Here is a 22,799-nt window from a genome sequence, read left to right on the forward strand (position 1 = left end):
TCTTCATGCAGGTCCCATTTGATTTGTTGCCAGCTCCAGAAGCATTCCAACATTTTTAAAGAGCTGATTGAAGCACAGGATGCACCTTGTAAGTATCTCATCACTTATAAACTCAGTTAGGATCATCTTGAGCTGTTTCTTTCTGCAGTTAGGGCACGCGAAGGCTACAACAACAACCCAACTGCCCGACAGTTCAAAGCTGCGTACAAACGCCTCCTAGTGAGACATCAAGTGAAAAATGGAACCGGGAACTGTCTCATTAGAGATGGAACCAACATGTTGGCAGTGACAGTTGGTCCAGCTTCTCGTCGATTTGATGTCACACTAGCACTCGCTCTGGATTCTGACCACGACTACAGCATCATACCTTGTTCGATTCAATATCCAAGATTCAAGATTCAAGGACACCGCTATCCATTACATTGCTGGATTTGTGGTGAAAAAGATGGAGAAAATCTTGTGCATGGCCTGTTCTCTTGCACTGAGTTCTGATTCCAGCATGCATGCTTTCATTGCCCTGAAGAACAGGGGAGGCTTACAGAATCCATCAACAAGCATTGTGGAGGTGTGTAAAGCCTCTGAAAGGTGCTTTCAAAGACACCAGTGGAGGAAAGCTTCCTCAAGGAAAAGGAGTGACAGCTGCCATTATAATTCAGGTTCTGAGTGATTGTGCTGACAAGAATATTTTTTCAGAGTTGCACAACCACATGTTTGAGACCAGGGTTGAGGACAATCATGTTCACACCTTGGTTAAGATGGCAGCCTCCATGTACTGCAAGTAGTGATGTATGTCTCGAGACCACTTTTACGTGGTCTTGGTCTTGTCACGGCCTTGACGGTCTTTGGTCTTGTCTTGGTCTCGGACCTCTCGGTCTTGTCTAGGTCTCGCTGTCTCAGACCGACATAGTGGTCGGGGGATTTAGCAATAATACAGTACTACAATATCCACGACGACACAACGTTCGATAATGCAACATTATTATCCGCAACAGAACAAGTAGCGCGCGTCCGAGTGAAGACAGTGTGGCGTGTGTGCGAACCACACGAAAAAACACTTTATCCGCGCCACTGATCGCAGCGGCAACGAGCACTTTGATCACTTGGTTTAAAAAACACATATCAGTGACATGATGGGTTTTAACTTCATTCAGGAGATTTTGGGTAACTGCACAACTGACAGATGACTTTGAGCGCACCGCCAATGGTGTGTATGTGTGTGTGTGTGTGTGTGTGTGTAACCACAGTGACAAAACGACCAAATTTCGGATCCTGCACTTAAGCCTATAATTTCGTTTTTAAACATTTTATGTATTTAAAAGTTGCAGAATGGATTCATTTGGAGACTCTGAAATCGGGAAAGATAGGCAGGCATTTGCTTAGATGAAATTGTGTCTTTGAAATCTCTCTGTGTGTGTGCGCGTGCGTGTGTGTTGTTTGATTACAGTATATTTAAGATGGTGTTAGACTAAATAAATGGTCTTTTAAATATCATCTGCATATCTCCGTTGTGTTGACTAAACATTAGGCCTAATCCAAGTTTATAATTGTGTATCTTTAATTTGATGTTACAATTTCATCTACACATTAAGTATAATTTCAATTGGTTACATATTTCTCATTCTTTAGACAGTTGTTGGAGGAGCAAGATGGTGTTGGAGGTGTTTGATGTTTTGTCAGATGAACCAGTCAGTACCAGTCATGTCAGTCCTCAACAGTACACAAAAGTTAAGGGAGTCTCAGTCCTCTAATAGTGCAGTAACAGCCGTCATGCAATTGCTACACATAGTTGATCCCACCCAGTCTGCAAAAACATTTACAGTGAGCTCACAGTCACACACATGACATGGTCTGTCTCTGTATTGTTCTGCCTGTGTAGTTGAAGTAATACCGTCTAATATGTATTGAATGTAAACTGCGGCTGAACCCTATGCTGCTGTTCTTGAATTCACACAAGTTATTGCTTAGCTTCAACACTAGTCTGTTTCTTTTCCCTCCGGTCTCGGTCTTGGTCTCGGTCTTGGTCTCGACTTGGTCTTGGTCTTGACTTGGTCTGTCTTGGTCTTGATACCCTCTGGTCTTGGTAGTGTCTTGGTCTGGGTTTAGGCGGTCTTGACTACAAGTCTAACTGCAAGATACGCCTTCATCATTTGGCAAGGCGAGAAACTGAGAAAGTAACAGGGGCTCTTGTGAGGAGGATGAACAAATTAATACTTTTCCATCACCAATAGTATGGTGTTTTTAGTGCACATCTTCCTGTTCAAATAATGTTTACAGCACTTTCTGTGCATATCGCTCACACTTGCTTTGCTTAGAGCCCGCATCAACGGGGCATAAGCATTTGCTGAATAAACCTGACTTTACATGTGTTCCGGTATTTAGCACTTTGAGTCTCTTTTCTGGTTTGTTTTGGATGAACTAGAGTGGTGGACACAGAAATTTTGACGATGGGTCCTGTCTTGACTTTTTGACTCGTTTAGAATCACCTTTGACCGCTTCAGAGTGGCTGGCTACGGGCATGCACGAATATGTCCTTAAAACAACCCTTAACGTTCGTTTTCAAAACTGTGCAACTCACCGAGTGGTTAGTGATGTTCGTTGACGGGCTCTGGTGCTTCTAATTTGCTTCACTTTTCTCCGTTGAAGTCTATGGGGTCGCTGTGTCCATTTATTTTACTGTCTATGCTGTCTGTTGCATTGAGACTCTGCTATGGCTTCATTTTGAAATTCTCATCAGCGAAATAAAGGGAAAACAAACAATATTGACAATATTGTTTACAAAATGTAACTCACAATGTTAATTTATTGTTAATTTAACTGTTATATAAAATAAATATCACATTTGCAATTGCGCAAAAACAAACAGCCTGATCCATCCATGAGCCTGTACCAGTCTTTCCTAATGCTCCTCAGTGTTGACTGGACAGCGTGGACTGAATTACATCCTCCAACGTCTCCACCTGCAGAAACACAAGAGACATGAATGATCTGGGCATTGGACTGAATGATTACTTAATTGAGTTCTGTACGCCACATGGACATGAACAGATAAGGCCTCACCTGTGTGCTACTGCTACCTCCATCTGTGAGGTTCTTCAGCTTGTACACGGTGACCTTCCCTTCACTGTCCCCCACCAGAACACAGTCTGTCTCTGAGGTGAACAGAAGAGCTGTCGGATTCACTCCTGGACAGGTCACGCTCACAATTGTCGGGTCCAGACTGTTAAAAAAAAAATGGAGTGCATTGTAAACTACTGGACAGAAAAAACTGAGCACTAAAATTTGAAGTTAAAATGAGATGAAAAAAAAAAAACATTATAATTGTTAGTATTGAATATTATAAATGAACAGAACACAAGATCTTACCTGCTGATTCTCAGGTCCCAGATCTCCACCTTGCCCTCACTGACAGCTCCAAAGACAGTAGCACAGTGTGGGGACCACATGATATCGTACACAGCTTTCTGTCCAGAGGTGAAACAAAGCACGGGTCTCTGGAGGTCCTGCCTCCACAGTTGAATAGTCCAATCTGAGGAACAACTCAGGAAAACGTCTGGACAGAACGGCGACCATGTCACCTTATAGACGGGACCCTGAGGAAAGGAGCAGAGAGAATAGAAGAGAAAGAAAAGAACGTGTATGTTTAAAGGTGCATGAAAAAGGACTCCATATTGCAACCATACGACACTTTCAAAATTAGACAAACATTTCTACATACTTTGTGGGCTTTGTAAGTTTCCAAGAATTCTTCATTATATGAATAAGAGCACTTGTGAATATAACCGTCGTCTGTTCCAGCAAGGTAGATATTTGAATCCTGTGAGATAACGGCATTAAAGCTTATAACAAGTCTCTTTAGCAGCTTTTTGATATTATAATTATGTGAACATATAAGAGATGTAATACTGTAGGCCTCACATTAGAATGGAAATCAAAACACAGCCCCGGTGACAATGGTGAGATCATTGAGTTCCATTGCTGGCGGTTTGTTGTCATGTTAGGCGTCTTTAGTGTCATCAGGTCTAAGTCAAGACAAAATATAAATTATTCAACACATGGCTTAAACATACAGAAATGCATCTATTTCTACTAAAACCAACTCAACTCGTCAGTATTGTGCTATATTCTCATACAGGGACTTGCAGAGAGTTTCTCAGGGGCAGGGGCAGATACTTATGTGCATCAAGCCTGCATTTATTTGAAAAAAAAGAAGAAAAAAAAATATACAGAAAAAAATGATTACAATTTAAAATAATGGTTTTCTATTTTAATATACTTTTTAATATCATTATGTTTGTGATGCAAAGCATATATATATATATATATATATATATATATATATATATATATATATATATATATATATATATATATATATATATATACACAGTGAGGAAAATAAGTATTTGAACACCCTGCTATTTTGCAAGTTCTCCCACTTGGAAATCATGGAGGGGTCTGAAATTGTCATCGTAGGTGCATGTCCACTGTGAGAGACATAATCTAAAAAAAAAAATCCAGAAATCACAATATATGATTTTTTAACTATTTATTTGTATGATACAGCTGCAAATAAGTATTTGAATACCTGTCTATCAGCTAGAATTCTGACCCTCAAAGACCTGTTAGTCTGCCTTTAAAATGTCCACCTCCACTCCATTTATTATCCTAAATTAGATGCACCTGTTTGAGGTCGTTAGCTGCATAAAGACACCTGTCCACCCCATACAATCAGTAAGAATCCAACTACTAACATGGCCAAGACCAAAGAGCTGTCCAAAGACACTAGAGACAAAATTGTACACCTCCACAAGGCTGGAAAGGGCAACGGGGAAATTGCCAAGCAGCTTGGTGAAAAAAGGTCCACTGTTGGAGCAATCATTAGAAAATGGAAGAAGCTAAACATGACTGTCAATCTCCCTCGGACTGGGGCTCCATGCAAGATCTCACCTCGTGGGGTCTCAATGATCCTAAGAAAGGTGAGAAATCAGCCCAGAACTACACGGGAGGAGCTGGTCAATGACCTGAAAAGAGCTGGGACCACCGTTTCCAAGGTTACTGTTGGTAATACACTAAGACGTCATGGTTTGAAATCATGCATGGCATGGAAGGTTCCCCTGCTTAAACCAGCACATGTCAAGGCCCGTCTTAAGTTTGCCAATGACCATTTGGATGATCCAGAGGAGTCATGGGAGAAAGTCATGTGGTCAGATGAGACCAAAATAGAACTTTTTGGTCATAATTCCACTAAACGGAGGAAGAAGAATGATGAGTACCATCCCAAGAACACCATCCCTACTGTGAAGCATGGGGGTGGTAGCATCATGCTTTGGGGGTGTTTTTCTGCACATGGGACAGGGCGACTGCACTGTGTTAAAGGGGCATTCCACCCATTTGAACATTGTTTTTTATTTAAAGTGGGTCATATATGTAGTAGAAATGTAAAATAAATTTTGAATTTGGTGCCTTCGTGACCGAGGAAAGACAAAAAATAACTTCAGGACGCATTTGTATGAAAGACAACAACTCCCACAATGCACCACATTGCACAGCTCCGCAAGCCACTCCCACTAATCCAGAAAGCGCATATCTGCCTATAAGAGAAATCACTCTTCCGTCTACAAGGCTAGCTACCACCAGAGCTTGAAATTCATTTCACACAAAATGTCTAGTTAGTTGGCGAACTCATTAGTGCATTACTCCTCGTTTGTATTTCTTTCGAAAAGGTGAATTATTGCATGGTACCTGGATGTTCAGTCAGAACATATGCAGTGCGAAACTAGGATAGTTCACAACACAAACGTCCGTGTCCTCGTCTGATTCAGAGATTTCGTCCAGGAGAAATTGTCATCGTTGAAATTCTTTGCCGCAGACGGACTCTATCTCTGTGTTCGTAGCGGTTCGTAGTTGCATAGTGAGATCACCGGCGCCACCAGTCCGCCCTAACTCGAGCCAGTCCGGGCTCCTCGTCCGCGGCAGGCAGGTCTTCTGCCTCGGCAGCTCTTCGCTATAATGCGGCTTGTAAAGGTAGCCACAAACACCTGATTCAAGCATCAGAAATCCTCTTCTTCTATATCATATTGAGCACTCTCCTCCGCTATTGTCATAACTTTACATCTGTCTCCACAGCGCCTGTTAGCTTAGCTTCAAACAAGATGGAGGATATTGCTTTCAGTTTCAGAGAGTAAAGTCCCACCCACTGATCTGTAATAGGTCTGTAGCGTGAGTGGTTCCCGCCCCCTGGGAAAGATGAGGAACGAGTGTCTGTAGTCTCAACAGAAATCCCCCCCTCTTACACTTCCTCCTACAATAACGCAAAATGACGATTTTTGCGTCATTGTAGGAGGAAGTGTAAGAGGTAAATAACGGATTTCTCCCGTCTCAGGGGAAAATGAGAGAGTGTTGCACGACCATTCAACAGTATGACTGGGTTTCTAACAATGCAAAGCTTAATGCTAATGGGTGGAGTGTCCCTTTAAGGAGAGGATGACCGGGGCCATGTATTGCGAGATTTTGGGGAACAACCTCCTTCCCTCAGTTAGAGCATTGAAGATGGGTCGAGGCTGGGTCTTCCAACATGACAATGACCCGAAGCACACAGCCAGGATAACCAAGGAGTGGCTCTGTAAGAAGCATGGTTCAAGGTTCTGGCGTGGCCTAGCCAGTCTCCAGACCTAAACCCAATAGCGAATCTTTGGAGGGAGCTCAAACTCCGTGTTTTTCAGCGACAGCCCAGAAACCTGACTGATCTAGAGAAGATCTGTGTGGAGGAGTGGGCCAAAATCCCTCCTGCAGTGTGTGCAAACCTGGTGAAAAACTACAGGAAACGTTTGACCTCTGTAATTGCAAACAAAGGCTACTGTACCAAATATTAACATTGATTTTCTCAGGTGTTCAAATACTTATTTGCAGCTGTATCATACAAATAAATAGTTAAAAAAATCATACATTGTGATTTCTGGATTTTTTTTTTTAGATTATGTCTCTCACAGTGGACATGCACCTACGATGACAATTTCAGACCCCTCCATGATTTCTAAGTGGGAGAACTTGCAAAATAGCAGGGTGTTCAAATACTTATTTTCCTCACTGTATATATATACATACATATAAAAAGCTATATATATATATATATATATATATATATATATATGCTTTGCATCACAGAAATAAATAAGTATATTAAAGGTCCCATGACATGCTACTTTTTGTAGGCTTTAATATAGTCCTTAGTGGTCCTTAGTACTGTATCTGAAATCTCTTTCCAAAAATTCAGCCTCGGTGCAGAATTATAGCCACTACAAGCCAGTCCCAGAATGAGCTTCCTTCAGACGGGCCGTTTCGGTGTCTGTAGCTTTAAATAATAATGAGGAGGAGAAAGGCGGCGCAAGGTGGAGGGTGGGTGTGGCCTTGACCATCTTGCGCAACGGTACCATGCATGTTTGTTTATGTTGGATATACTGCAATGGCACAAAGACACACAGTCGTTCAAGCATTTCAGTTTGACCCAGAATCTGATCCAGATGGAGAAGCAACGGATGAAGAAGTTGCAACTCAGCAGCTCCAGCAGGACGTTTCCGAATGGTTAGTTTAAAATATTATGTCTGGATACGGTACTTTATTCGGATGGTTTACAGTTATTATCATGTAGCTAACGCGAACCTACTGTTGCCTTTTCATGAGAGATCTGTAACGTCTGTAATTTATCTTATTACAATTACATCAAGCGCCATATAACCAGAGAATGTCTAATAGGAAGAGAATTGGCACTCTCTGCTTACTTCCGGGTTCTGGATTGTTGCAGTAACACGTCTCTATCCATGCGGGGGCGCTCGCGAGCGAGTGCAGAATGAATGGAGGTCTATGGCGAAATACCCCTCAAAACCCACTTTTCTCAGGATATAATTTTTTGTCTAGTAATTTGAATGTTGTATTCGAAAGGAGATGCAAAGAAATTACACATTGCTGGGTGTTAGATTTTTTAGAGTCACTTATTTGCTTTAAAAAGTCTTTTAAAATGTCAATGACGTCACACACATCGTACGACCAGAGATACTGCTTCACGGCAATCCTTCACTCACTCTGGTGAGTTCGCGCTCTGCACTTTCTTTTCTCTCGAGGCATCGACAACACAGCTGACACAGGTAAATACACGTGCTAGAAGAGTTTTTGTTTTGTTTGTTTCTGGTCCCGCTTCGGATGCCACGATGCCATCAAGCGGTATCTCTGGTCGTAATCAGTCCTTCACTGACCAATCAGCATTCATTAGCAGAATGCTAGCGTGTTATGGGCAACAACAACTCAACCTGTAAGAAATCGAAAGGACATAAGTACTCGTTCATTCAACTTTCGACCTATAACCCATGTTGAACTTGCAAAGCCTACAATAAAATCTGAGATTTCTCAACGGCAATCGGGTGAAAGAGACACATTTAGCCGTATAGCCCCATTGACTCCCATTCAGTCTGCACTCGCTCGCGATCACCCCCAGTGGAATTCTAATGGAACTGCAACCAAAATCAATACAATGGGGCTGAATAGGGAGTGCCAAGGCTCTCCGTAGACGGGCTCTGATATAACCAACAGGAAAACGGTTATCCAAATAACAAAGAAATGTACAACACTCGCGTTACAGTGTGTGTAACTTGATGCTGTCTACCTTTACATTAGCGCAAGTAACTGCATAGCTAATGTGACAGCCACATTCTACGTGTAACAAGCTAGGTAACCATAAACAGTAAAGCAACACACTTATATATAATTTGTTGACTTACTTGTCCGACGTTCAGCAAGCCCAGCTCTGTATTGACCATTCGATGTTCATTTGTACATCCAATTATTGAGCAATTATTATGCTTCGCTCGCTCAAAAGCTATGATATCTCTCGTGGACAAACTAAAATCTCACGTGCGCGTTCTACTTCCTAGCTCATTTTCTCATGGGCAAGAAATATTCTCTGGGCGGGCAAAGCAGAGAAAGGGGAGGTAACATTTCTCCTTATAACGTCATAAGGAGGAGATTCAAGATCAGCCCGGTTGAGCTTCCATTTTCTCAAAGGCAGAGAGAAATAGCAAAAGCTCGATTTACACCGATTAAAATTTCTAGAAACTTTGGGACCATATACAGGCTAGGGGAACTCATATTAATGTTAAAAAAAACCTCAGAAAGTGGAAATTTCATGTCATGGGACCTTTAAAATAGAAAACCATTATTTTAAATTGTAATAAAAATTTTTTTTTTTTTTTTTTTAAATAAATGCAGGCTTGATGGGCATAAGGGACTTCTTAAAAAAAAAAAAAAAAGTAATGTGTGTGCAAATTTTTGACCAGTAGTAGGCTACTGTACTATTATACTATTGCTGCAAAATTATCAAAAAAAATTAAAATAATAAAGTCACCATTTCAGGTGTTGTTGTCAGCCTACACTTCACATAATAGACCTGTATGCCTGGCTTCATTTAACAAACTATGATAGTTTCATCAAATGGCAAACGGCGTATCAATATAGAAATACAACAAGTGAATTGAATATAGTGGCATTATAGGCAATTAACATCCATTAGTTCAATGACGCAGATTCAGATCGCTTCATAAATGTAAATTCGTCTGTCCATGTAATTTTCAAACGATTTATTTATAAATGACTGGAAAATTACCACTCCACTTTTGGGTCCAGTGTTGTAACCCTAGTTTATATCTTTGGTCTGTGGCTCTACACATATGTGTATCACATCTGTCCCACATACCAATGCATTTCAGGCATTTGTCGTGCACCCATTTGCAGATTCTTCCATCAGCTGACACAGAGATGAGTATTTCCCCTTTATCCTCTCCAGCCAGACCGCTCTCATGATCAATCCATCTGAGCTGCCACACCGGACACGTGTGCATGTTGGCGCAGTCACTGTGGCGAGATGACACAGGAGTAAAGTCAATCTAATATAAGAACATGCTTGTGTACCCAATCCTGTCAACTCATTCAAATATGATTCAACACAGCATTATAAACACTAAAAAAAACTTAGGTTAGATCTGATCTTGATCTGACTACATGTACTTACTATAGTAAAAACAGTAAATTATGCATAATTACAAGAAACTAACCCCAAACCAAGCCCTAACCCTAACCGTAACTCTATGGTAAGTACATGTAGTTAAATAATATTACTCAGTACTTATTTGAGTAAGTACAATGTAACTATGTCACCTTAAAATAAAGTGTAACTATTAATCTAATCAAAAATACATTTTTGATATGTGTACTCTCCATATAGGCACTATGACTTTTAGGTTATATACAGTAGATCAGTGATTCTCCACTTTGACTAGATTTTAGATAAATTACCAGCCAAATTACTGAGTTTGATTGGATCTATGGCCTTTGACGTCATCAACAAAAGTGTTTTCTCCTCTATTAAACACTGATAGTCTATTTATTTCACTATTCTAACTATAAACATATAATTTAGGAATTTGAGTTGCAAACTACTGATATCGAGAAACCTATTATCAATGTATGTTACAATCTGTAACTTCCTGCATGTAGCTGCTCAAGAGAAGAAATGCTCACAGCCCCACCTGCTGTCAATGATGGGCGTTTGTTCTGTGGCCTGGAGGTCATAAATGGCAATGGTGCCATCATACATGCCTACTGCCAGCTGATTGGCATTACAAGCTGAGAAATCCAGTGCAGTGACTCCACTCTCACAATGAAAGATTCGATCAGGCCACTGAAACAAATAAACAAACATATTTAAAGAATGTTCACAAAAACTCAAGATAATATGACATGCTAAGGAATACAAATACAGGAAAAGAATACAGTGGCTATAAACGAAGTTGTTCGGCTCTAAAGCCACACTAAAAATGTCTTTGCATTAGATAACAAAATATTAGTGTCATTTATTGTAAAGAAATATCACAAGCACACTTTACAATCAAAACATTTTTAAATAAGTTTGTGTAGTATAATTTGTTACTTGATTTAATATATTGTCATTTAATTCAAAGAAAAGTACACATTCAGTGTGACTTAAGTGTGGCTTCAGTGTCCAAAAGTGTCCGAATTTTTTATTTTTTTGTGTGTGTGTGGGGGGTGGGGGGTGGGGGGTGGGGGGCACTGTATGTGAACACAACATTTAAATGAACAGCTCTTGAGAGATCTGATAAATAAAATACTTACAAACACTGTTAAATTGGCTACCCAGACAGCAACATAGTGTCGGCCTAGATCCTGTCACGGTTCATCGATCCATGTGTTCATTTTGTGTTATCTGTTGGTTGTTGTGGGTGTGGGCTCTGAGTGTGTAGTGCTTGTTTGTTGCTTAGTAACCAGCTGATCACTTAATCAGTCCGCAGCAGCAGCTAGTTACTTCTGTTGTTAGTTGCCTATATCTAGCGGGAGTGATTATTGCTGGGTGTTGTGTCGTCACTCTTGTCACTTTTGTTTGTGTTCTCTCACCTAGTTTCTGTGTCTGAGTTTCCTAGCGGAGTTATTTCCGCAGCTAGGAATAATGGAATAGGATCGATCTCGTCTGTGTTTCCAGACTTCTGGAGATCGTTTGGAGTTCTCTTCATCCAGTTCCAGTTTGGCATCCGTGCTGGGTTTATTCATATCACTCATCCTCTCATGTGAATGTGTATCCTGGTCGCACACCTGTTATACGTGGTGTTTTGAGTATTATCCCTGTTTTAACCTGTCTTCAATAAACTGCTTGCTTGCACTTGGATCTACGACTCTCATTCTGACAGAACGACCCGACCATAAATAGATCCAGCAAGCACGGCGAAATTGCAGAATGTACGGGCCAGTTCAGGACTCAGCAGAATGAGCATCAAGATCCTGCCACCTGCTAACATGCGAGAGAGAATGGCTCTTCATCGTGGTCTCACTTCTCTTCGCCAGGATGGCTCTGAGGTGGGGGGTTTTGCCCAATTCTTTTGGACCATGTTTGTGGGGCTAGGTCATAATGACACTGCTGTGAAGGTGGTTCCCGCGCCCGCTGCTGTGAAGGCGGTTCCCGCGCACGCTGCTGTGAAGGTGGTTCCCGCGCCCGCTGCCTTGAAGGCGGTCCCTGCGCCCGCTGCTGTGAAGGCGGTCTCCGCACCCGCTGCTATGAAGGCGGTCCCCGCGCGCACGTTGCTGTGAAGACGGTCTCAGCGCACGCTGCTGTGAAGGCGGTCTTCGCGTCCGTTGCTGTGAATGCGGCCCCCGCGCCCGCTGCTGTGAAGGCGGTCCCCGCACCCGCTGCTGTGAAGGCGGTTCCTGCGCCTACTCCAGTGAACTCAGTTCCAGCGACCGCTGCTGAGAGAGCGGTCCCAGCACCTATTTCTGTGAACTCAGTCCCAGAGCCTGCTGCTGAGAGAGTGGTCCAAGTACCCACTCCTGTGAACTCAGTCCCAGAGCCCGCTGCTGAGAGAGCAATTTCCGAGCCAACGTCAGTGGAAGCTGTTCCTGAGTCTGCTACAGAGAGTACTGTTTCCGAGCCAGCTTCAGAGGAAGTTGTTCCCGAGTCTGCTACAGAGAGCGCTGTTTCCGAGCCGGCTTCAGAGGAAGCTGTTCCCGAGTCTGCTGTTTCTGAGAGTGCAGCCCAAGAGGGCACTCTCGAGTCAGTCCCCATGCACGCCAGCGCAGCCCAGGAGGGCGCTCCCAAGTCAGTTCCCTTGCACGCCAGCGCTACCCAGGAGGGAGCACCTGAGTTAGGCCAGTTCCTGTGCCTGAGACGGTGTCTGTTCCTGTGCCTGAGATGGTGTCTGTTCCTGTGCCTGAGCCGTTGTCTGTTTCTCCGCCGTGGCCGCCCGGGGGGGTCGTCTCTGCCCTGGCCGCCCGAAGGACTGCCTGCTCCGCCCTGGCTCAGCCCTCCCGTCCCTCCCTGGTCACCTAGGACTTTCTGACCCGCTATGCGGGTACTGACCGGGCTGATTTCCCTCCCTGTCTTTGTGTTTTGATTTGTCTGTCTGGCCTGTTGTTGTTTTGGTCCTTGTTTACCTGAGTGTGTTCACCTGTTCCTTGTCTGAGTGTGTTCACCTGTTCCTCTTGTTCTTAGCTCCCTTATCGATGACTACAATTGCCAGGTAGGCTCTCCTGGGAGTGCCAGGAGGCACTCTTAGGGGAGGGGGTACTGTCACGGTTCATAGATCCATGTGTTCATTTTGTGTTATCTGTTGGTTGTTGTGGGTGTGGGCTCTGAGTGTGTAGTGCTTGTTTGTTGCTTAGTAACCAGCTGATCACTTAATCAGTCCGCAGCAGCAGCTAGTTACTTCTGTTGTTAGTTGCCTATATCTAGCGGGAGTGATTATTGCTGGGTGTCAGGTCGTCACTCTTGTTTGTGTTCTCTCACCTAGTTTCCGCAGCTAGGAATAATGGAATAGGATCGATCTCGTCTGTGTTTCCAGACTTCTGGAGATCGTTTGGAGTTCTCTTCATCCAGTTCCAGTTTGGCATCCGCACTGGGTTTATTCATATCACTCATCATCTCATGTGAATGTGTATCCTGGTCGCACACCTGTTATACGTGGTGTTTTGAGTATTATCCCTGTTTTAACCTGTCTTCAATAAACTGCTTGCTTGCACTTGGATCTACGACTCTCATTCTGACAGATCCGGCCCACATCTGGTACGCGTTGAATCCACATGTACCAGATGTGGCCCAGATCTGGGCCGACACTATGTTGCTGTCTGGGTAAATCTGCTATTCATCTTTGTCCTAAACTATGTGTGAATGTGCAGAATACCATGGGGTTCTTCAAAGACCAGCAGCACACAAGTCCAGATTTCTGATCTTTGAAATCAAGCTGTCCATATCCCACGGCAAGAAGATCCTGTAGGGAAACACATGTTGTTCAGTCAAGATTTTTTAAATAAATAAATAAAATCATTTGTGGATGAAACATGTTGGTAAAATGGATAGTACTGGGTTTTTCTTGTTCCAGGTCATACTGCTGACATTTCGCCCCATGGTGAGTTCACACTCAAAGGCCCAAAGATGCTCAAGGAATGGACTCACAGAGTTTTTAGACCCCATTGCCATCCGCACACAGTCTGGGTCTGTTCAACAAAGCAGTATACATATTATAGCAAATGCCAAATGTTAATAAATTGATATTTAAAAACAAATGCATTAAAATACTACTGTTACATTTAACATGCGATTTTAGATACAAGATACATCACCCTCTATTACAGGCAGTTGTCTGTACGCAGCAAGCTTGGGCTGGAAGATATTGGCCAGAATCACCCTTTCCATCACTGCTAGGTCCTGCTTGAATTTGTCTGACTGTAAGATCAGCTCATGATCTGGCTCTTCCTCCACCAGAAGCACACAGGCCATCTTTTCAAGTTGAGCGCTTGAGCCACTAACTACATTAAAAGCAAGGATGAAAATGTATATATTTTTAACAATTTCTATAATGAAATGTGTTATCCTATCTATGCATGATTATATAAACACAAGCTGAGAATCATTACTCAAAACTGAATGTTTATTTATAAAAAAGAATTACCTGTACTGCTGATGCTGACCATAGACATGCTCTGTTCAGGACCCTTAGGGTTCAGGTCACGCATGGAGGAGGAGGAGTCTGGGACATCAGCCTTATTTCCTTGATCAGACACCACTGTGTTTCCACTGACATCACTTTTATTGCTGAATGAATCATACATGTCCCAGATGGTGGACATGACAGCTGGATGATGTGTTTGATGTGATAAAAAACAAAAAAACATTTGAATCACAATGAAGTGCCTTTTATTTTAAGGGCAGATTATAAATGGAATTTGTACTGACATCATACCTTTGTCCACCATTGTAATGCTATCACATTGGACCTCCTTTGTCTTTGGTGCACCATTGAATGTTTGCATTGAGCGCTCCACATATTTATCGTTGCCCTGTCTGTTTTTGCACAGTTCTGTGTAAGCGTTGTTCCTTTCCCTTCAAAACGCAAGACGAAAAAATGGTTTAGCACCATGGAAAAAGTGACTGAGCGAGTCTAGCTAGTCAGAATAAATGTTACGTAAATGAGAAATATAAATTTCAAACGAGTCAAATGTCATCAACTGAGTTAACTCAATCTTAAAATTGGATTTGAATATTACTGAGAAAAAATATCAGAAATGTGACTCACTTGACTGTCTCAGCATCCTCTGAATCTTCTGACACGGACACTGAAGGAATGTCCAGCAGCCAGATAGTGTCTGTCTCAGTCAGGTAAATATCCACCATACTGTCCAATACGTCCTCCCTGACCTGCTCCTGCACCTCCTCTCTACGAGCCTGAACATCTGTATGAAGCAAGCACAGCAAAATATAATGGAATATCACAATGTTATATTGGAACATTAATTCATCAGATAATTAATGAACGACATGAGTTAAAGAGGAAACTTGGCTGATGAAAATATAAAATAAAAACAAAAACCTGAAAGACTGTTGGACAAGTCTTGTTTCACTAACAAGTCTTTAGTTTCATCAGTCGCTGATTCCAATGTCTGACTTGTTCTGGATGCTGAAATGCTCCCAAAAAAAGACCTGACATGCCAACAGAGATCACTCATTACCATAGCAACAACAAAAGTGATATTATATAATTCTTTGTGGTACAGATGTAAGTGCTGCAAAGAAGTAATATTTTTACATTTCTCCACAATTACCTTGTAAATGGTCCAGTAATGCTTGCGTTGGTGGTCTGGAAGGCTACCGAGGGAAAGTCTGTCATGGTAGTCCATGATGATGTGTCATGTGCAGGAAATATTTTTCCTTGTTTAGGTTGTAAAACCCCAGGTTCTGGATTATATAATGGGCGAGGAGTAACGTCCTGGCCATGTTCATCAAACACCTGGTGAAGTAAGTACAAAAATGAATAAGTTGTCTATATATATATATTCTTTTTTTTTTTCATATAGGAAATATGTATATATATACAGTGAGGAAAATAAGTATTTGAACACCCTGCTATTTTGCAAGTTCTCCCACTTAGAAATCATGGAGGGGTCTGAAATTGTCATCGTAGGTGCATGTCCACTGTGAGAGACATAATCTAAAAAAAAAATCCAGAAATCACAATGTATGATTTTTTAACTATTTATTTGTATGATACAGCTGCAAATAAGTATTTGAACACCTGAGAAAATCAATGTTAATATTTGGTACAGTAGCCTTTGTTTGCAATTACAGAGGTCAAACGTTTCCTGTAGTTTTTCACCAGGTTTGCCCACACTGCAGGAGGGATTTTGGCCCACTCCACACAGATCTTCTCTAGATCAGTCAGGTTTCTGGGCTGTCGCTGAGAAACACGGAGTTTGAGCTCCCTCCAAAGATTCTCTATTGGGTTTAGGTCTGGAGACTGGCTAGGCCACGCCAGAACCTTGATATGCTTCTTACAGAGCCACTCCTTGGTTATCCTGGCTGTGTGCTTCGGGTCATTGTCATGTTGGAAGACCCAGCCTTGACCCATCTTCAATGCTCTAACTGAGGGAAGGAGGTTGTTCCCCAAAATCTCGCAATACATGGCCCCGGTCATCCTCTCCTTAATACAGTGCAGTCGCCCTGTCCCATGTGCAGAAAAACACCCCCAAAGCATGATGCTACCACCCCCATGCTTCACAGTAGGGATGGTGTTCTTGGGATGGTACTCATCATTCTTCTTCCTCCAAACACGTTTAGTGGAATTATGACCAAAAAGTTCTATTTTGGTCTCATCTGACCACATGACTTTCTCCCATGACTCCTCTGGATCATCCAAATGGTCATTGGCAAACTTAAGACGGGCCTTGACATGTGCTGGTTTAAGCAGGGGAACCTTCCGTGCCATGCATGATTTCAAACCATGACGTCTTAGTGTATTACCAACAGTAACCTTGGAAACGGTGGTCCCAGCTCTTTTCAGGTCATTGACCAGCTCCTCCCGTGTAGTTCTGGGCTGATTTCTCACCTTTCTTAGGATCATTGAGACCCCACGAGGTGAGATCTTGCATGGAGCCCCAGTCCGAGGGAGATTGACAGTCATGTTTAGCTTCTTCCATTTTCTAATGATTGCTCCAACAGTGGACCTTTTTTCACCAAGCTGCTTGGCAATTTCCCCGTAGCCCTTTCCAGCCTTGTGGAGGTGTACAATTTTGTCTTTGGACAGCTCTTTGGTCTTGGCCATGTTAGTAGTTGGATTCTTACTGATTGTATGGGGTGGACAGGTGTCTTTATGCAGCTAACGACCTCAAACAGGTGCATCTAATTTAGGATAATAAATGGAGTGGAGGTGGACATTTTAAAGGCAGACTAACAGGTCTTTGAGGGTCAGAATTCTAGCTGATAGACAGGTGCTCAAATACTTATTTGCAGCTGTATCATACAAATAAATAGTTAAAAAATCATATATTGTGATTTCTGGATTTTTTTTTTTAGATTATGTCTCTCACAGTGGACATGCACCTACGATGACAATTTCGGACCCCTCCATGATTTCCAAGTGGGAGAACTTGCAAAATAGCAGGGTGTTCAAATACTTATTTTCCTCACTGTATATATATATATATATATATATATATATATATATATATATATATATATATATATATATATATGTAGGGAATTTATGCATAATCATAACAAAATGCCCAATACCTACCTGAACAGTGTTTGGTGTTTGGGCCGAGCTCTTGTCTAGAACTTTACTGCCACTTCCCGAACTGAAGCTCTTCCCGCTGAATGAATGGTTAATGGTTTTTGAAATGCTCTTATTCACACAAAATACTCCAGATGATACATTTAGTGTTTTGGAAGACCTGGAAGAAAGAGAAAACCTGCTTTAGCCTATGAGGAGAAAATGTAAATATTCAAGCCAACATAATAAATATTAAAGAACTGACAATGTTCTTTAATATTTAATGTTTAATGTTGTTTAAAAATATTTTAGTAGTAGTATAGCACACCAAACCTTAGGACACTACTTATAAATTCATGTTAAAAACTCAAATTATTGTATGTAACGTTACTGGTAACATGCTGACTGGCAGGTCAAAACTAACGTTACAATTTATAATGAAGTGTTTGAGTTGCTCTTTGAGCGTTTGTAACGTATAAACTTACTTGGCGACTTTCAGAGCAGGTCTCTTCTGTTTGACTGTTGTGTTAGACATGTTTCACACTTTTAAAAGCAAGAAATAAAACAGAAGCTGGATGGCTTGAAGTTAGGCTATATTCTTGTTTGAAATAACCATAGAAACAGACTCCTCCCAGCTAACACACGACGTAACACCAGGCGGGCAGGGTTTTCTATCCTTAGGCTTGTTTGAGATGCGCCTAGCCTCGCCTGAAATGTATGCGAGAGTAGGCGGCTGCAGTGAGGGGAGGAGTGAAAAAAGCGCAGGCAAGACGGACAGTTCTCTCTTCTCGCAATGGATCTGACACCTGCGAGATCAAAGATGGATATCGCGGGATTCACGATATTCACGCTCGTGCACGATGTTGCTAATAAACTGGATGTAATTTAAGTTCTGTTGCTTTTATATTAAAATAAATAAAATGAACAAGACACCCAAAGTACTTGTTATTTAATTCCATTCCAAATACATGTTTATCAATATTTTTTTCTTTAATACAGACATATGTGTTTTTATTTATTTTATTTTTTTATAAAATAACCCAAAGAGATCGCACTGTCAGATAGTTTGGGAATATTCACACATAAAATATACACATAAAACATGATATTAGAGTTTTAAAATCAAATATTTTAAAAGAGAACAATACATCACAGTTGTTTAAACCAATGAGCATTAAGCTGTGTCGTCAGCAAGTCGTTTCCCATCATGCTTTTGATCAGCGCAGTCAGTGGAGAGCAACTGCGCTCGACTGCAGAATCCGACAGGTGCGCCTTGCGATCGCGAGAGATTTTTGACATACGTCAGCATGACATCAGAGCAAGGCGGACCGCACTCGGACACATTTCTAACCGAAATTTCTAATAGAGACTGTAACCATAGACTGGAACGCAGCTTTTCGCCTTCCATTGCAGCAGGTGGCGCTGTGGCGCACCAGTACGCTGTACGACTTACAAGAAGAAAAAGGTCATAATTCTGTCATATGGAGATTTTTATGTTTAATTTTTATTTATGTGTACAATCATCAGTGTCCAATAAATGATCTCAGTTTGATCTGACAAGATTTTATAGATAACTCGCGGTAAGTGTGACATTTTTTGTCGGTTTTTCTGTGGTACAATGTGCATGTTTGCTTCTAACCAGTTACACTGACAGCAGGACATCAATATCAGATTGTGAAGCTGGTTGTTTGAATTGAGTTGTTTGCTGGCAGATTCGCTTGAAATGTACAGCAGAGACAGTGCTTATATTTACATGTGAAACTACTCGATGTCGTGTAGATCTCACCAATGAACAAAACTTAAAACATATCAACAATAATATTCTCTATTACATCCTCAGAGACCCACAGTAAAATAGTTGGCACAAATGTTCAAAGTATACATTATGTTACACTCTGAAACCTGTCATAGCAACACATTTGGTTGGAAAATATGTATAATTTCTGCTAGCATGCCAAAACCACATAACACTATACTACTATATTTTGTAATAATTACAAAAAGGAAAACAAAATATGTGTGTTTGTGTGCACTACATTTTTTATGAATCGGTAAAGCATATTTTTTAACTAAGTCTCTGAAACTTCATAGAGTGTAAAAGAAGTACACATTCCCTTTCCCTCTAGAGTTTTTTTGCAGCGTTCTGATGGTACATATTCTGTGTGGAATAATCAATTGCCCACTGTCAACCATACTTTTGCTCTTTCATTAAAAGTCTCACAGAATTCGGGTTGTCAAAAATGGAGGTGTTCATGCATCTCTGTCATCACAAGCTACCAAGTCTTCTGTCCAGGACTCTCTTCAAAGCATCAAAGAAAAGCTACATCTACTGTACCATCCACACTTCTCCTTCAGTCTCTGCCGTTTCCAAACCAGTCATTCCACCAGCGCTTGTGTCTCGCCTCTTCCTGCCGTCCAACCTCCGGGAAGGTCAGGAGGGCGGAGACTTGACATGCCGTAGCCAGAGACTGATGCTGCAGACAGGACTTATCCATCCTTCCAACCCTGGCTGCTTCTATTACTTACCAGTCGCTCTGAGGTCCATGGAGAAGCTGGTTCGTCTCATCGATGAGGAGATGTGGGCAATCGGTGGGCAGAAAGTTGACATGCCAGCACTGTGCAGTGCAGAACTTTGGAAGAAGAGTGGCCGCTGGGAGCTAATGGGGAAAGAGATGTTCAGGCTACTGGATCGGCACAATGCGGAATACTGCCTCGGACCGACTCATGAAGAAGCAGTCACAGAGCTTTTTGCTTCCCAGACCATGATATCCTACAAGAAGCTGCCACTTCTACTGTACCAGGTATTAAAAGAATAGTTTACCAAAAATTTAAATTCTGTCTCATTTACTCACCCTCACGTCATTCCAAACCCAGACCTTGGTTAATCTTCAAAATTCAAATTGAGACATTTTTAATGAAACCTGAGAGGTTTCTGTCCCTCCACTGAAAGTCCAGTAACTAAAGATATGCGATTGCTTTACATTGGATTTACATGTAAACATAAACAATAATAGACACACATAAATGAAGCACTTCACATATATATGGTAAACACGGAAGCTCAAACGTGCATGTGTGATGCACGAGAACAATGCACAAAGTTCCTTTGTAAAAGTGCTACTATTTTCAGATATGTATAGCAGTAGATAACATGCTTGTGTCTTGCAGGTAACACGCAAGTTCCGTGATGAACAGAAGGCGAAATTTGGGCTCTTACGTGGCCGGGAATTCTACATGAAAGACATGTATTCATTTGACATGAGTGAAGAGGCGGCTCTTCATACGTACCACTCTGTGTGTCAAGCTTATGGACGGATATTTGACCGACTGGGCTTGAAGTGGGTGCGGGTACAGGCTGCCACCGGCAACATAGGAGGCACGCTTTCCCATGAGTTTCAGCTGCCAGCAGACATTGGCGAAGACCAGTTACTTGTTTGTGGGAACTGTGGCTTCTCTGCCAACATCGAAACCATAGACCCAGGGCAGAGTGAGTGTTCACTGTGTCAAACAGGCACACTGACTGAATCCAAAGGTATTGAAGTGGGGCACACTTTTTACCTCGGCACAAAATATTCACAGGTGTTTAAGGCCCTGTTTGTTAATGCATCCAATGTGCCTGCAGTTGCAGAGATGGGCTGTTTTGGGCTTGGTGTCACTCGAATACTTGCCGCCTCTATAGAGGTGATGTCATCTGAGGATGCTATTCACTGGCCAGGGTTGATCGCTCCTTATCAAGTGTGTGTCCTGCCACCTAAAAAGGGCAGTAAAGCACATGAAGTCACATCCATGGCTGATGAACTGGCTCAAAGCTTGGGAAACAGTCTACCCAACTTGAGAGGAGAGGTGGTACTGGATGACAGGATTCAGATGACCATTGGTAAACGACTGAAGGATGCTAAAATTCTCGGGTATCCATATGTGGTGGTGATAGGGCAGAAAGCTCTAGAGGATCTGCCCTTATTTGAGGTGATTCGTCAGCAGAGTGGAGAGACCATGTTTCTTAGTAAAGAAGGGCTAGTGGATCTTTTAAGTAGAGTTGAAACAATCTAATCTAACAATGGTTTATAGATTTTTTTTTTTTTAATTTTACTGGCTAAGTGATGTTCAAGAGAGTTCAAACATTGCTTGTGTCAGTAATGTGTGACGTGAAAATGCCTGTGATTTGATAACAATGACATTTTGGTAATAAAACTGGTCTGTTTGTAATATTTTTGTCATTTTGGTCTTGATATTATAGGGCCACCAAGATTAAAGTATAGTTTAATCTAGTGTCATATTGTCATAACCCTCTGGGCCTCTACAGTTGGAGCTGACCGAAAAATTTAATAGTTTGAAATTGTAATATTTTTTGCTATATCGGAATAGGATGACACTTGGTGACTTTTGTCGCATTAGGTATGTGAACGCCAAAAAAATCATGGACATGATTCGGATATGTCAAAGGTTTGGGGAAAAAAAAAATCACGGTTACACTTTATTTTAAGGTGTCACTGTTACAGTGTAATTATATATTTAAGTACTGAGTAATAATAATTAAAACATGTACTTACTATAGGGTTAGGGTAGGATTAGGTTTTGGTTTAGGATTAATTGCATGTAATTATGCATAATTTACTCTTATTACTATGGTAAGTACATGTAACATATGTAACAAGGACACTGTAAAATAAAGTGTAAATCACACTTGGCTCCTTCGCGGTCAAAAATGATCGACATAGGAAATTAATGGAAAAATGCGAAAAAATTAAAAAACTCAGAGAATCTTTTGGTGGTACAAACTACAAATCAGCCATGATGCAAAAAAAACCAAAAAGAAGCAATTAAGGGGTTAATCTCCAAAACAATTTGAGTGCAAAATAGACATCCACTTACACACACAGAGAGAGAAATGAACTGGTAAGACTGTATCAAAGCAGATTTTGAGAATACGTGAAATAAAATCAATAAATACAAAAGAGACTCTCATTCTCTTTCTTACACACACATACACATAACCTCCAGGCCAATCACTGTATTTGTTTATAAAACATAAATTATAGGGAATCCAAAAGCCTCTATATAGTATTGATATAGGGAGCTATAGGTGGTTACACGTTTTGTTTTTTAACGCCCCCAGATGGCACTGTTCTCACTTTAGAAAATATATATATTTTAAAGGCCTTCCCTCTCTTTTAATCTGAAATATTGCATTTAATTTATTGAAAA

General features: G+C 41.4%; 2 protein-coding genes across 2 annotated transcripts; one reads left to right on the forward strand and one right to left on the reverse strand.

Annotated features, from left to right (window-relative positions):
• Positions 1-2,651: 2,651 nt before the first annotated feature.
• LOC311092502 (dynein axonemal intermediate chain 4-like) lies at positions 2,652-18,420 on the reverse strand. The gene is made up of 17 exons (XM_084129264.1): positions 18,080-18,420; positions 17,619-17,775; positions 15,649-15,833; positions 15,417-15,526; positions 15,123-15,279; positions 14,790-14,929; positions 14,499-14,681; positions 14,170-14,355; positions 13,910-14,043; positions 13,731-13,817; positions 10,575-10,726; positions 9,743-9,900; positions 3,916-4,019; positions 3,716-3,814; positions 3,364-3,590; positions 3,058-3,217; positions 2,652-2,957 (listed from the first exon to the last, which is right to left on the reverse strand). Exons 1-17 carry the CDS (start codon positions 18,127-18,129, stop codon positions 2,907-2,909), a joined length of 2,340 nt encoding a protein of 779 aa, XP_083985390.1. The 5' UTR covers positions 18,130-18,420; the 3' UTR covers positions 2,652-2,906.
• A 375-nt stretch (positions 18,421-18,795) lies between these two features.
• pars2 (prolyl-tRNA synthetase 2, mitochondrial) lies at positions 18,796-21,800 on the forward strand. The gene is made up of 3 exons (XM_084129356.1): positions 18,796-19,174; positions 19,810-20,395; positions 20,763-21,800. The coding sequence occupies exons 2-3, from the start codon at positions 19,835-19,837 to the stop codon at positions 21,642-21,644; spliced, it is 1,443 nt and encodes a 480-aa protein (XP_083985482.1). The 5' UTR covers positions 18,796-19,174; positions 19,810-19,834; the 3' UTR covers positions 21,645-21,800.
• The last annotated feature ends 999 nt before the right edge of the window (positions 21,801-22,799 follow it).

Source organism: Abramis brama (genome assembly GCF_963993115.1).
Source record: "Abramis brama genome assembly, chromosome: 11".
NCBI lineage: Eukaryota > Metazoa > Chordata > Actinopteri > Cypriniformes > Leuciscidae > Abramis > Abramis brama.